Source organism: Amia ocellicauda, chromosome 13 (assembly GCF_036373705.1).
Source record: "Amia ocellicauda isolate fAmiCal2 chromosome 13, fAmiCal2.hap1, whole genome shotgun sequence".
NCBI lineage: Eukaryota > Metazoa > Chordata > Actinopteri > Amiiformes > Amiidae > Amia > Amia ocellicauda.
In genome coordinates, this window is record NC_089862.1 from 23,504,116 (window position 1) to 23,521,166 (window position 17,051).

The 17,051-nt window shown below is 39.2% G+C and overlaps 1 protein-coding gene across 1 annotated transcript in view; it reads right to left on the reverse strand.

Moving 5' to 3' along the window:
- Nucleotides 1-4,034: 4,034 nt before the first annotated feature.
- ccdc142 (coiled-coil domain containing 142) overlaps nt 4,035-17,051 on the reverse strand; it is a 38,237-nt gene continuing 25,220 nt past the window's right edge. The window contains exons 9-13 of the mRNA XM_066720210.1: nt 9,152-9,301; nt 8,919-9,033; nt 6,166-6,343; nt 5,301-5,512; nt 4,035-4,557 (exon numbers count right to left, since the gene is read on the reverse strand). Coding sequence (XP_066576307.1) covers nt 4,295-4,557; nt 5,301-5,512; nt 6,166-6,343; nt 8,919-9,033; nt 9,152-9,301 — 918 coding nt within the window. The 3' untranslated portion in view covers nt 4,035-4,294. The remainder of the gene's footprint in view (nt 4,558-5,300; nt 5,513-6,165; nt 6,344-8,918; nt 9,034-9,151; nt 9,302-17,051) is intronic.

Here is a 17,051-nt window from a genome sequence, read left to right on the forward strand (position 1 = left end):
GAAAATACCAAACTTTTCAAAACAAAGCACAAATCTTTTAAAAAAACAAATACTTGCCGTTTATTTGGACAGGATCATTACTGTATGTGTCTTTATGACAGAGTCTATATCCTGATACATAAACATTCTAGTTTTTAGTTTTGGCCCATTCTTGGTTAAATTGGATAATCCGTATGTTACAATTAAAACCCCTGTTACACAGACAGATTAATACTGTAGCGGAGTTTGAAGGTACATTAGGAAAGTATGGTATATCAATGTAGTTTCAAATATCTATTGAGATGAATAACTGGAAAATGTCCAGATGTAGAAATGTAAGCACAATAACCCAGAAGGCAATTATTGCTGAAATACATATATGACCACTACAGGAAAATCAACAATGCAAAAAAAATTAAAGGAAAAAATGGTGTTATAGTCTGGATGTCTGGAAACATATGTGTATTTATACTTTCTGGAATAATTCTCAATTATTTTAATGCAGGGTTAAACTCTGTATCACACAATAATCACCTTAAAATGTGTGTCTGGAACAGCATGGCATTCACAAGAAATGAGAATGCAAGTCTTTTATTTCTCCTTGCTTCCATTATTAAGGACTGATATAATGAGTGTATATTATCAAGTGGTGGGATTATGCAAAAACACCAGCTTTTATTAAAGAGACAACCCCCCTTTTTTTTTTTAACACTATCTTTTGGTTTGTGACAGACCCAATAAAGAGTCAATGCCTCAGAGAATGGTTAGGACTCTAGACTGTGATCTTTCTTCAGAGGGATTAGTTGACAAAGTAAAAATTGAACCAGTAAGTAAAGTAGAAAAAGGCTATTTTTCTTTTGTAGCTTTAGAAAGTGCTCACCTGTTCATACTGTCAGGCCCTTGAAGGGATCTTTGGGCGGAATACACATATGGGACAGGCATGGTCCTGTACAGATTAAGAATTCATTTCATTATGTATTTATGCTTTAGACGTGCAGGTATCTTCCTAGCAAGCATAAGCCGAATACAATCACAACTATAGTTTAAAACGAGTAAAAAACAATAATTAAAGACACGAAATGAGCAGATGCATAGTTTCTGAAGTTTCATGGGCACATAAGAGAATTTAATGATTTGCTTTGAATGAAGTCATCCTGAGTAGAGTAAAAAAAAAAGTATTTACTTTACTTTCAAGAAGGCCACAACAGAAAAGAGGAACTTACAGGGTGGGTCACACATTTGCAGATTCAAAGTTCAAAAGCATGCCAAGAACCGCACATCTATAGATGAAATTAAAAGCTATTAGGAAAGCACATTTTCTTAATGACCACAAAACATTTCCCAACAGGGTCACGACCTTGTGGGAAAGGTGTAAACTGCGTGACCTTTTGTCATGACCACTTCTCGTAAAGAGCTCATCTCATGCTCAGTGGATAGATCCATTTTGTGATTTAGAGTATGTGTCCAATCATCACACATCTCTATATGGACTAAAAGCTGTACAAGTTTTCACAGCCGTCACAAAATAGGCCAATGGAAGCTCGTCTTTAAAAGGGTATCATCGCAGTTTCACTTGGCAAATGGTTGCATAATGACTGAAAACACACAGAAAACAACATGTGCAAAAAATAGTGAACAAAACAATCACATGTCTAACAGGTCTACATACGTCCATGTTTTTGTGGCACAAGAGAGACTGGAGTTTGCTACTAAATGTTTTTGACAGTTCAGGATATTTAGAGTGTATTTAACAACCACCTTTGCTGAAGAGCACTGACATGACAAACTTGTATAAAATCAAATCATCTTTATTACTACACTGGTATAAAAACAAAAACAAAAAAACAACAATTATTAAAAAAAAAAAAAAAAAAAAAAAAAAAAAAACAGTAAAAAGTATACACAGGATTCTATTCTATTAGGGTTTTTTTTTTTTTTTTTTTTTTTTTTTGACTACCCTGTAGGAAAGTTCAAAAGGTCCTCAATTACCATTTACATATATATGTTACTCTATGGAGTATTCAAGGTGTAACATTGCAGGGGGTTATCAATAACTTACACTTTCGTCACCCAAACTGATAACATGTAGAAATAGTCTATTCTCTTGAAAAGATAGCATAGTTTAATTTAAATGTAATTACAAGTTAAAACTATTTTGTATATTTAGATAAATAAGGTTTCAATGAAAATGAGCACCAACATAAGAAATAAATGAACGCAAAGCTGACTGAAATGGTTGACACTAGAATGCAAAATGGGATTAAATTCAGCAACTGGGTGATTTGTTGTTTTCAAAACCCGTGACAGGTGTCGCTTATATTTTTTGGTAAACAATCTAAATGAAGATAGCATTGAAGTCATTCAATAACTGGTTCAGTAAAAAAGTAAAACTATATAAAACTGTTTGCAAAAGTACATTCCCTGGTTCAAATAAACAAATGGTTTGACCATTAAAGGTATGTGCAAGTTATATTATACACTCACCTAAAGGATTATTAGGAACACCATACTAATACTGTGTTTGACCCCCTTTCGCCTTCAGAACTGCCTTAATTCTACGTGGCATTGATTCAACAAGGTGCTGAAAGCATTCTTTAGAAATGTTGGCCCATATTGATAGGATAGCATCTTGCAGTTGATGGAGATTTGTGGGATGCACATCCAGGGCACAAAGCTCCCGTTCCACCACATCCCAAAGATGCTCTATTGGGTTGAGATCTGGTGACTGTGGGGGCCAGTTTAGTACAGTGAACTCATTGTCATGTTCAGGAAACCAATTTGAAATGATTCGACCTTTGTGACATGGTGCATTATCCTGCTGGAAGTAGCCATCAGAGGTTGGGTACATGGTGGTCATAAAGGGATGGACATGGTCAGAAACAATGCTCAGGTAGGCCGTGGCATTTAAACTATGCCCAATTGGCACTAAGGGGCCTAAAGTGTGCCAAGAAAACATCCCCCACACCATTACACCACCACCACCAGCCTGCACAGTGGTAACAAGGCATGATGGATCCATGTTCTCATTCTGTTTACGCCAAATTCTGACTCTACCATCTGAAGGTCTCAACAGAAATCGAGACTCATCAGACCAGGCAACATTTTTCCAGTCTTCAACTGTCCAATTTTGGTGAGCTTGTGCAAATTGTAGCCTCTTTTTCCTATTTGTAGTGGAGATGAGTGGTACCCGGTGGGGTCTTCTGCTGTTGTAGCCCATCCGCCTCAAGGTTGTACGTGTTGTGGCTTCACAAATGCTTTGCTGCATACCTCGGTTGTAACGAGTGGTTATTTCAGTCAAAGTTGCTCTTCTATCAGCTTGAATCAGTCGGCCCATTCTCCTCTGACCTCAAGCATCAACAAGGCATTTTCGCCCACAGGACTGCCGCATACTGGATGTTTTTCCTTTTTCACACCATTCTTTGTAAACCCTAGAAATGGTTGTGCGTGAAAATCCCAGTAACTGAGCAGATTGTGAAATACTCAGACCGGCCCGTCTGGCACCAACAACCATGCCACGCTCAAAATTGCTTAAATCACCTTTCTTTCCCATTCAGACATTCAGTTTGGAGTTCAGAAGATTGTCTTGACCAGGACCACACCCCTAAATGCATTGAAGCAACTGCCATGTGATTGGTTGGTTAGATAATTGCATTAATGAGAAATTGAACAGGTGTTCCTAATAATCCTTTAGGTGAGTATATATATATATATATATATATATATATATATATATATATTAAAGTATATGTGAAGTTAATGCATAGATTCACCAAAGCTCCAATACTAGGATTAGCCCAAAATAACCAGTGTAAATGGCCAGTAGACTACTACACACATTATAAAAAAATATTTAAGTATTTTTGAATTTAAATTTTTAAATACAATAGTTTCCTCCCCTCACAAACATTTTATTCTTCTACAAAGCCTTTAAAAAATACACTTTGAGTTTGGGTTAACTTGAATCCATTCTGCAAATTTAAATCCATCTTAAAAGTCTTCTGGCATTTTGTGACTGGATTCATTTTAAAGATACGTTTCATTGAAATAAAAACAGATCGAGTGCTGCATTTCTTTTACTGGAACAACATTTTTGATACCAATGAGAGACTCTAACTGCAATACATGGATGCTGAAATGCTTGCCTTAGACTAAACACAGGGGGAATTATTTACCAATATTGTTTTTTGCTTTATTATCAGTAGCTGTCTGGCAGATTCGCCAGCTACATTTTCAGATCCGCTCGCCTGTTCTTTTCGCCTGGATTCCCCTAGCGTTTGCAGATCCTGCCATGTCACTGAGTAAACGTTATTCACAGTCAATGTTCGGATTTTTTCATGCACAGTAAGCCAGGTATTTTCCATCTGGTGCCATTATGTATGCGCAGGGCCAGCCACTCCTGCTGCTTTCCTGCCAGATATGATTCCGGGACTCCGCTCCCTTTGATCTTTCCAAGCAGATCAGGAGCCAGGGAGTTTTCCGCCTGTATGATGGCATTGTTCCTGGCCGCCTGGATGTCCATGCTTTCCAGGCTATTCAAGCTGCCTGTGCTGAAATGCCCTGTCCGGCTGGTATTCGAGCCTGCAAAGACAAAAAGAGCTGTAGAAGGAAAGGGGATAACCCACATGGGACTCCTGTGTAAACACTTTTATTTTGCATAATTTTACAGAGACGTGTCTCAGTAGAGAACAGCAATATTTCCTAGGTTTCTGTGATTTAATAACTAGAAACCATCACTCCTGCCCTGTAAGGAAAGGAAGGAAACTCCTTGAATATGGAGTATTTTAGGACCAACAAATTTAATGACATCAGAGTAGCTTTAGAAAGAGGATTTGTGTGTTTCACCCCCCTCTGCCAAGCCTGGTCTATTCACAATACAATCCAGCTTTTATTGACTTATCTTTCAACAACATTACTTCAATAGTTTGAGTGGGAAAATAAATTAAAAAAAACTATTTCACAAGTAGATTATATATAAAGAGACATGTCATAACTGCACTGGGTTTACAAACTTTAAATAAAATAGACATATCTTATTTGCTGTAAAGCCATGGTTATGAAAAAAATATTTTGGTTTAAAATCAGGCATTCTTTTACCTAACTTAGTTTATCCACTTAAGGTTAAAAGTTGAAGATTAGTATCTCCCCTCTTTCTCCAACTTCTTCCCTAAAAGTTCAGATCAAATCGATTTAAGTTTTGGAGGTATGAATCAAACATGAATCAATGTTTAACGCTCGAGTCATGGTCACTGTAACCCCCACCCAGAAAATCCCCAACCTCTGACAGTGGGCAGTTTCTCTCATGGTAACAATCAGGCCCTTACAGCATCTCCTGAAGGGCTCCCAGGTGCGCGAGGGCACGTACGCCTTGCTGGCCGGCTGCTGCAGGAGGCAGATGATGGCATTGTCCACCTGATGGAAAACCCCCAGACAGAGCAGCCGCTGCCTGAGCTCCTCAGATAAACTGTACTCCTCCGACTGGATCAGTTCCCTGATCATGTCGAAATCCTGCTTCAGCTGTAAGGCACCCTGAATACTGTGGGAGAACAGAAACACAGGGAGAACGCTAATTGCAATTCAGGGTAATGACTGTGTCTTATGTTTGTCTATCCTCCTATGAAAAATCAGGTAACATCAGATGGCGTACATGTGTGGGATCTTAGGGTGCAACTCAGCTTTGTTTTGAGAAAACATCTACTTCGTGTTAAAAAGAGGTGCTTGGTATGTGGGCCAGGTGAGAGGAGGGCTACGGAGCTGGGATTCGGCTCAAGTTGCAGCTTTAACAATTCTGCTGGCAGCCGAGCCGAGAGGGAATTACGTTCACATCACAGCTCCATTATGGCTGGAGGAGTCTGCGCTAAAATGCGAGACCGACTCACATAATGTATAGTTATGAAGGGAAGTTCAACAGGACTAGAATAAACATTACCAACTGTAAAAAAGACAATACATCGTGAGCAAACAGACTTAGGCTATTATTGACAGGGGCACGATGGGCCTCACTCCCAGTGCGTTTCTTATGTTCTTCTGAATAAATCAAGAACTGCTCAATTCTTTACATTTGGAATTTACTATAGCTCATATATATTAAATACAATCCGGTTTACAGCTGGCATGTCATAAAAAATAATAAGGAGGACTGGAGATTTGTTCCTAGCGTAAATATTTTCAGTCTCAAGAAAAACAGACCTGAATTTGATTTTTTGTTTCAAGATGTGCTCCATCCAGGCCTCCATGAATGCAGTCGTGGCCTCGGTCAGAGCAGGAATCCTGGCGTCGTCAGGCAAGGGCTTCACGCCATCCAGCACCTGACCAATCACGCTGTGAGCAGCCGAGGCAGCATAGTCACTGGGACTGCTGGGCAGCTCTACAAAGGGCACGAACACACGGTCTATTCCACACATGCAGAGCAGAAAGACTGAACACTGACGCTGCTTACTCTATATGCTGTATTACATTATTTAAAAAAAAAACTAGAAAAACAGTAAGAGATCAAGATCTTTTTAGGCACAACACAAAACCAAAGCAAACCCTGGATGAAAATGACAATAGAAAGGCCACAGAAAGTAATGCTGGGCTCTACTACACTCACCTAAAGGATTATTAGGAACACCATACTAATACTGTGTTTGACCCCCTTTCGCCTTCAGAACTGCCTTAATTCTACGTGGCATTGATTCAACAAGGTGCTGAAAGCATTCTTTAGAAATGTTGGCCCATATTGATAGGATAGCATCTTGCAGTTGATGGAGATTTGTGGGATGCACATCCAGGGCACGAAGCTCCCGTTCCACCACATCCCAAAGATGCTCTATTGGGTTGAGATCTGGTGACTGTGGGGGCCAGTTTAGTACAGTGAACTCATTGTCATGTTCAAGAAACCAATTTGAAATGATTCCACCTTTGTGACATGGTGCATTATCCTGCTGGAAGTAGCCATCAGAGGATGGGTACATGGTGGTCATAAAGGGATGGACATGGTCAGAAACAATGCTCAGGTAGGCCGTGGCATTTAAACGATGCCCAATTGGCACTAAGGGGCCTAAAGTGTGCCAAGAAAACATCCCCCACACCATTACACCACCACCACCAGCCTGCACAGTGGTAACAAGGCATGATGGATCCATGTTCTCATTCTGTTTACGCCAAATTCTGACTCTACCATCTGAAGGTCTCAACAGAAATCGAGACTCATCAGACCAGGCAACATTTTTCCAGTCTTCAACTGTCCAATTTTGGTGAGCTTGTGCAAATTGTAGCCTCTTTTTCCTATTTGTAGTGGAGATGAGTGGTACCCGGTGGGGTCTTCTGCTGTTGTAGCCCATCCGCCTCAAGGTTGTACGTGTTGTGGCTTCACAAATGCTTTGCTGCATACCTCGGTTGTAACGAGTGCTTATTTCAGTCAAAGTTGCTCTTCTATCAGCTTGAATCAGTCGGCCCATTCTCCTCTGACCTCTAGCATCAACAAGGCATTTTCGCTCACAGGACTGCCGCATACTGGATGTTTTTCCCTTTTCACACCATTCTTTGTAAACCCTAGAAATGGTTGTGCGTGAAAATCCCAGTAACTGAGCAGATTGTGAAATACTCAGACCGGCCCGTCTGGCACCAACAACCATGCCACGCTCAAAATGGCTTAAATCACCTTTCTTTCCCATTCAGACATTCAGTTTGGAGTTCAGGAGATTGTCTTGACCAGGACCACACCCCTAAATGCATTGAAGCAACTGCCATGTGATTGGTTGGTTAGATAATTGCATTAATGAGAAATTGAACAGGTGTTCCTAATAATCCTTTAGGTGAGTGTATATCCAACATGAAAAAACAATATTTACTATAATGAACAAATAAGGCCTATTGTAAATTGCATTTTTTTCTAATGTAAGTGTAGAATGTCCATTTCATTTAAGATCCAGACCTTCAGACCAATTGAAGCACAGCATGGATAAAACAAATCGCTAATCACTGCATTTATAACTACTGCTCAGAAGTCATTGCACACTTTTTTGTAATTCAGATAAGAGATCTTTAAAACGTCTGCTAACATTTTTGTCAGATAGTGAATAAATGACAATCTACAGTCAGTTTCTTTATGTTATTAATAAACTGAAAGAGTTCCCCTGAAAATAAACTTGAGTATTCATTAATGGAGCGATTGTCAAGATGGCTTTAGCATTAGTTTGTCCTATTTGTCTTGAACATGTGCTTGCACAAGAGACCATCCGTACATACTTACATAATGGGTTAAATAACATCTTTGCTTAGAACATCCCACAAAGTACCAACCAGTTAATTGGGAATTTTTAAAGCACCCAGTAATTACAGTTCTGCCAATAATGAAGAGGCAGCTATAAAACTAAAATATACTGTGATGAAAGGAACAGTGGTTGTTCATAAAGCCGTTTTACGGCATTGTTGTGCTAAACCAAACACTTGTGACAGATATGCAGGACAAATGGTTTTCTAAAAGTGTAGAGAAGAGATTCATTATCCCTAGTAAATACGATTCACAGTCTCTCGGCAAAATACATTTTTACTTTTTTAACAGTAGATTAAACTGTTGATATCTGGTATAAAAGTGCAGATACCCACACAAGACGTTAATCAAACTTTTCAGCTGCAACTGAAAAGAACTTCATACTTTGATTAGGAAGTTGACTATTGTTATCTTTAAAAGGCAGAAAACGTTTCTGCATTGGGTTAGGGCTTATCAATGCAAGTGCAATGTGGGGAATTGATCAAATCACTGATTGTTATCCATCAGTTTTTTATGCTTTAGATTATTATTACATGTTCTGTGTATTCAAAAGTTTCCAACAAAAAACACTGACATTAAATATGCATAGTGTTCACTGAGTTACTACCAGAAAAACATCTTTTTTTTAAAGATCAGATAAAAGCTGTTTTGTAACACGCACCCTCTTGACATCAAATGGCTTTACCTGTTTTGCAGTTTACTCGCCAATGTTTCCCCACAGGCATGGTCTGTTCAAATATTTCCACTGCCATCTTTTTGCAGTCCATCGAGAAGATATTTAACACACGTTCTGAAAAGGCCTGGAACACAGGATGAAAATGGAAAGTCATTATTCCCTGGTTTTATTCATACAGTACAGTTATGAGATTTATGAGAAATGCATCAAACCAACAGAAGTTGAGGCAAACATCCACTTACCTGTATATTAGCTGCCTCTTCAGTGAGCTGGGCATACAGTACCCTCTCCTGCTGTAGCAGTAATGAACCAGAGAGGCAAGGACTGCATGCGTCTTCCAGGCGTATGGTTTCTACATGTTCAACAAGCTTCTCCACTGCAGCCTTCAGGAGCTAATGAAGACAAACACGATGAGCAATACTCTACTGAGTGTTGTACACATTGATCTCCAGTCATTCATGTCAATTTATACCCCTATTCATACAACAGCTTCAACATCCTGCTTTAGTGCTCATTTACAAGTAAAATGGAAAACAAGAGATTCACCAAAAAAATCTTTCTAAAAAGTATCTGTCAAGTGCTTTATATTCTCAGCCATTAAAAAAAAAAAAAAAAAAAGAGTCTCAATGTTATTGAAACTTTACCTACTCTCTGGCCAGTAATTATGTTTTCTAAGATCAGACTGAGAAAACAGTTAATAGCTGTTGGCAAGAAAGTTTTAATACACAGTGCTTAGCATGACAGTTAAGATTTTTCAGTTCAAATGTTTCCTAGCTGTAAAATAAAAAGAAAGCTAATCTGACATACACAAATATTACATTTGTTTTTGAAAGGAAACAAACAAACAAAAACAAAAAAACAGTTAACCTAAGAAAGGCCAAGAAAAAAGCTTTGTTTCAATAATCCTTTAAAAAGTCTCGAGCAAACCCTGAGCTTTTCTGGATCCTTGCCTTGGTTTTAAACTCTCGACGGTAGAAGAAAAATGTTTTCACCTTAATTATGGTAGTCAAGCGTTAACTTCTCGCAGGGAGCTGGAGTTCTGCCCAGACATGAAACCTAAATTCACTGAGAATATCTTTATTCGCAGTTCACATCAGCCGAGTATCCGCTTGGTACTTATGTGTATTAGCACTGTTCAAACAGACTCCATTCACAGCTATTTCAGGAATTTAAATACGCCAGGTTTATGGAACTGTATAAAGGGTGCCGAAAAAAAAAAAGAATCACTTGACTTTCAGACAGGTTTTAAACAATATATTACCAACACCAAACTGGTAAGTATGTGGCAGGATTCACTCTTGGTTCCATTAGAATGAGGACATGAGCCTGCTGTGCAAATGAAGCACACAACCAAGAATATAACACTGTACAAAGTTACAAAGCAGAGAGGCCATTTGACCCTTGTATTTATTCAAAAACACCATTAAAACTTCTGAACAGCCGCAGTGACTAAGTAGCCTGAAAATGAAAGGATTGGGGAATCTACTACCCTAACACTAAGCGCATGTGCTGAGCTACCACTTATTGTTACTCCAGCCAGAAGTGTACATCACAGAGAAAAGTATCCAGCCACATTATTCTCAGGTCAGTTAGCACAGGAAGGGTTCCCTCAAAGAAAGTTTCATGGATTTGCCCATACAGTAGTATTTGGTTTGGGTTAGTGTGCATGCTAGTATTTCAGTTTTGAGGAGCTTATTAGCCTACCAAGGACATTCACAGCAAGCAAACAGCACATGGTCACAAACTGAGCTTTTCACACCTACTGTTATCTTTCCTGGCAAACAGACACAAGAGACAATATCTTTACTTTTTCTACAATGCAGGAAGTCGATGTCTGCTTCACTTACAGATACTGGCAGCAACTTCTCATTGCAAATCTTTAGAAGAACCATCAAGAATATTTGTATAATACAAATATTTTTCTTCTGAAGATTGTTTGTTTTTCTAGATAGGAAGCAATTTTATCCACACTTAAAGTGTTTTTTTCAATAATTTTATATCTTGTTGGAAACATGTCACATAGCACTATTTTCCCTTTGCTTATCATAGAACAAAATAATAGGTTGGGGAAAGTACCAAATGCTAACATTAAAAATGTAAAGTGAGTAGGAAAACAAATCAGAGATAGAAAATGTTAACCTATAATTAACAAGAAACTAGAGGAACAACATTCTAACAGGTCACAAAACTATCCCAGGCAAACGTATACTGCACCAGTCTGCAGTCAAAAGTCATGGAAAGAAGCCATTTCAATTCAAAGCTGGAACTATGGTTTTCCAGAACATTTCAAAGCACATGCCAATTAGCCACATCATCTCTACAAGAGGCTACTGTAATAACTTCCTGTCCACTCCCGGTTAATCAACAGGCTGGTTTGAAACGGTCAGAATTGTGGAGCTTTCAATGTTTAACAGATCAATGGAGATCTTCACATGCTACAGTGCCCTCCAACTCCCCTTTCCCACTGGACTGGTTATAAATCACCTGGGCCTGGGTGGCTTCAGGAATCAATTGCAGTGCTTCTGACCCCATGTCATTCTCTTTTCACAAAGCTCATCAATTTAAGTGAGTCAAACTCACTTCCTGGTTTGCTTCTTTTCTTTTCAAACTCTGCACCTCTAGATCCAGGTCAATACTGACCCCCCTTCGATAATTTCCTGAAATATGGTGGACACAAATTCGGTATGCATCAGCTTATTAAAAAATAATTCACACTATGAATCCATTTCCCCAAATGAAAAATGGTAGTATACAATTAGTCAATTTCAGTTTAAAACCAAAAGCAAAGTTTTTTTTAAATCGGCTGTCATGCATGTTCCAGCAGCTAGTAATTTATTCATACCAATATTTATAAATTACTTAAGCACTGCAGCACAACATATATGTCCATCCACATGTCAGGGCATTGGAAATTATCCCTAAACAAGCACATGATGTCATCTAAAGAAATCACCCCTAGGTATTATACATCATTGTTTTTGGTCCTCAGATATGTTTAACAGAAAAAACGTAACCTTTGAAATAAATGAGTCTTGAGAAAAATTTATATACTTTCCCTTTTTAAGAACATGTTCTGCTAAACAATTTGGAAATTTCTCCAGATCCAGTGCACAAGCAAAGCTACACCAGCAGAGCACACTCTCCGACATAGTAAGTAACTGACAGAACAAGTAGGGCACCCTTCAAGTTATGGCTAGCTCAACATGTGGACTAAATGAACTGGTGGAAGCCTCCTGGAAGTGAGAGTGTTGGCCAAAACGGTGGAAATATACATTTCAGATTAATATCAGCATTAAATAGTGCTTCATCTGCACCCTTCTATACTGTACCCAGAACTTTACCATCAGGGCAGAAACGCCTCCCATCAGAATCGATTCCCTGTCAGACAGATGCATTAATAAGGCCATCAGGGAGATCGAGGACAGTGTGAAGAACTAGATTAAACTGTCACTCAATCTGCATTCATGAACTGAACTAGCCTCCCCTATCCAAAAATCAATTATTATTGGCAGTCATGGCAGAATTTCTGAAACCCACTTTGATCCACCAGTAACCCTGCTTTCCCATCTACTATTAAACAGAGTCAATAATAATTAGGAATTCAGTGACCTTTTTACCCAATACACTGTGTTTCTGCTTTAATTATTAACTCTAAATCCTGGGGTGACCTTCAAACCATATGGAGAGCTGCCATTAATTAGCTCCAAGATTTCCTAGAAGCTACATAAAAATGTTAATCAGGCTAGCTTAATGTTATCAGAATCCAATCTGTCACACTTAGTGGTGCAATTAGACCCACAATACGAGTATCACACTGCAGCGAATACCTATGGCCCCACTCATTATCATCATATGAATATCAATGCCAAAATTAAATAAACTCGGTGTGCTGCTTTGTGCGTTATCAATTCAAGATGCGACTAATGTATTATTTTTTGAGGGGTTTGATTGTTTTGCATTCTGAACAAAATGTAATACAGGTGTGACTACATTGAGAGAAGCAGTCCCCAAAAGTTGCAGCATGGTTTTAAACCAGATTAAGCTTAAAATGCATTACCTACACAGTGTCAGTCGGGTACGTTTAAGTTACAGCACCTTCCCTTAAGCGCTGGAGAATATGGTGGAGGGAGGTCATAAATATCATCAGTGGTTATTTTGTGCTCTAGAAGAAGGCTGACAAAAATCCAAAACTTAAATATTCTCATTGAAATGTAATATTAGTTTCTCTGGTAACAACACTGGAGCAACGTGTTTTATATTGTGCCTCAATGATTTGTGAATCAACTGAAGAAGAGAGAGAGAGAGAGAGAGAGAGAGAGAGAACACCAAACAAGGAGAAATACCGGCAAATTAACTTTAATTGATGGGTTTGGACTTGGCTAATGGATTTGCGATTTGGATTGTGTATGATGTGTTCGTCTCATTTATCAGTGCATGTGTGGATAGGGACCTGTTCAACATTAAGATCGTCTCATGAAGAGTTAGGATTTTGTTTGATGGGTTTTTGTCTGGTTTCTTTTACATCGTGAGTACTGTAAATATTAAATCTTTACTTCCTTACATGTATCCTTGCCTTTGAGTGCGTCTGCTTCCTAGTTGGAGGAATACCAAAGAATTATACAATAAACTGTGGATTTGTTGGTGTTATAAAATGTATGTAGTCTATATGAATTGGCATACCAACACAACATAAAAAACTTTGCATTTGCATTAATTGAAATATATTTATTAGGGGCTTTTCCCTTGGGATGCCAGTTAAACAGAAAGACAGGATAGGCAAAGTAGACAGATTGGACACTGAAATGTACCAGTCATTTACATATTTCACTGGATGACCACAATGCTGGCAAATGCATTTATAAACCATTGGCTGTTCGAGTTCCAATATATTTTAAAATGATCAGAAAACTTTGAGTTTAAAACCAAACTTCATTTAATCTTCAATTTCATAGAGCAAACTAGCTTTCATGAATATTAGGCTAACTGTGTTAATCATGAGGTTTAACTTTTTCACACCAGCAAAGCCCTGTTAGTAAGGAGGGTGAATAAGATAATCTTGAAATAACATTTTAAACCACAGCTGTTAATCCAGTAAGTCTTGTTTATTTATGTATAGTGCAACACCCCACATATCTGTCAGCCCATACACTTCAGTTCCTCCAAACCAAAAGTGGGAATCCAACTTAGTTCAAAAACTACATGAGGTTGTAAATTGTGTATTAAGCATTGGGCAAAAGTTGCATACATCACACACAAAATAGTCAATAGTAGAAAGCAGCAATCGATGGGACTGCACACAGACCTATCCACTCCAAGTTCATAACACTGCATTAGGTTGGGAAAAAAAAAAAGATCTTCAGATTTAACAGAAATTGACTTTTTTTTTTTTTCATTGGACAACAAGAAAACAAACAAACAAACCAAAAAAATTATATATTATATATATACACTCACCTAAAGGATTATTAGGAACACCATACTAATACTGTGTTTGACCCCCTTTCGCCTTCAGAACTGCCTTAATTCTACGTGGCATTGATTCAACAAGGTGCTGAAAGCATTCTTTAGAAATGTTGGCCCATATTGATAGGATAGCATCTTGCAGTTGATGGAGATTTGTGGGATGCACATCCAGGGCACAAAGCTCCCGTTCCACCACATCCCAAAGATGCTCTATTGGGTTGAGATCTGGTGACTGTGGGGGCCAGTTTAGTACAGTGAACTCATTGTCATGTTCAAGAAACCAATTTGAAATGATTCCACCTTTGTGACATGGTGCATTATCCTGCTGGAAGTAGCCATCAGAGGATGGGTACATGGTGGTCATAAAGGGATGGACATGGTCAGAAACAATGCTCAGGTAGGCCGTGGCATTTAAACGATGCCCAATTGGCACTAAGGGGCCTAAAGTGTGCCAAGAAAACATCCCCCACACCATTACACCACCACCACCAGCCTGCACAGTGGTAACAAGGCATGATGGATCCATGTTCTCATTCTGTTTACGCCAAATTCTGACTCTACCATCTGAATGTCTCAACAGAAATCGAGACTCATCAGACCAGGCAACATTTTTCCAGTCTTCAACTGTCCAATTTTGGTGAGCTTGTGCAAATTGTAGCCTCTTTTTCCTATTTGTAGTGGAGGTGAGTGGTACCCGGTGGGGTCTTCTGCTGTTGTAGCCCATCCGCCTCAAGGTTGTACGTGTTGTGGCTTCACAAATGCTTTGCTGCATACCTCGGTTGTAACGAGTGGTTATTTCAGTCAAAGTTGCTCTTCTATCAGCTTGAATCAGTCGGCCCATTCTACTCTGACCTCTAGCATCAACAAGGTATTTTCGCTCACAGGACTGCCACATACTGGATGTTTTTCCCTTTTCACACCATTCTTTGTAAACCCTAGAAATGGTTGTGCGTGAAAATCCCAGTAACTGAGCAGATTGTGAAATACTCAGACCGGCCCGTCTGGCACCAACAACCATGCCACGCTCAAAATTGCTTAAATCACCTTTCTTTCCCATTCAGACATTCAGTTTGGAGTTCAGGAGATTGTCTTGACCAGGACCACACCCCTAAATGCATTGAAGCAACTGCCATGTGATTGGTTGGTTAGATAATTGCATTAATGAGAAATTGAACAGGTGTTCCTAATAATCCTTTAGGTGAGTGTGTGTGTATGTATATATACACTCACCTAAAGGATTATTAGGAACACCTCTTCAATTTCTCATTAATGCAATTATCTAACCAACCAATCACATGGCAGTTGCTTCAATGCATTTAGGGGTGTGGTCCTGGTCAAGACAATCTCCTGAACTCCAAACTGAATGTCTGAATAGGAAAGAAAGGTGATTTAAGCAATTTTGAGCGTGGCATGGTTGTTGGTGCCAGACGGGCCGGTCTGAGTATTTCACAATCTGCTCAGTTACTGGGATTTTCACGCACAACCATTTCTAGGGTTTACAAAGAATGGTGTGAAAAGGGAAAAACATCCAGTATGCGGCAGTCCTGTGGGCGAAAATGCCTTGTTGATGCTAGAGGTCAGAGGAGAATGGGCCGACTGATTCAAGCTAATAGAAGACCAACTTTGACTGAAATAACCACTCGTTACAACCGAGGTATGCAGCAAAGCATTTGTGAAGCCACAACACGTACAACCTTGAGGCGGATGGGCTACAACAGCAGAAGACCCCACCGGGTACCACTCATCTCCACTACAAATAGGAAAAAGAGGCTACAATTTGCACAAGCTCACCAAAATTGGACAGTTGAAGACTGGAAAAATGTTGCCTGGTCTGATGAGTCTCGATTTCTGTTGATGGTAGAGTCAGAATTTGGCGTAAACAGAATGAGAACATGGATCCATCATGCCTTGTTACCACTGTGCAGGCTGGTGGTGGTGGTGTAATGGTGTGGGGGATGTTTTCTTGGCACACTTTAGGCCCCTTAGTGCCAACTGGGCATCGTTTAAATGCCACGGTCTACCTGAGCATTGTTTCTGACCATGTCCATCCCTTTATGACCACCATGTACCCATCCTCTGATGGCTACTTCCAGCAGGATAATGCACCATGTCACAAAGGTCGAATCATTTCAAATTGGTTTCTTGAACATGACAATGAGTTCACTGTACTAAACTGGCCCCCACAGTCACCAGATCTCAACCCAATAGAGCATCTTTGGGATGTGGTGGAACGGGAGCTTCGTGCCCTGGATGTGCATCCCACAAATCTCCATCAACTGCAAGATGCTATCCTATCAATATGGGCCAACATTTCTAAAGAATGCTTTCAGCACCTTGTTGAATCAATGCCACGTAGAATTAAGGCAGTTCTGAAGGCGAAAGGGGGTCAAACACAGTATTAGTATGGTGTTCCTAATAATCCTTTAGGTGAGTGTATATATATATATATATATATATATATATATATATATATATATATATATACACACGCACACGCACACACACACAGCTGTGGAAAAAATCAAGAGACCACTGCATTTTTTTTAAATCAGCATCTCTACGTGTATGGCAGCCATTCCATTCAGTTAATTTTACCCAAACACATACCTATAAATAGTAAAAGCAGAGAAATTGATAATTTTGCAGTGGTCTCAATTTTTTCCAGAGCTGTATATGTGT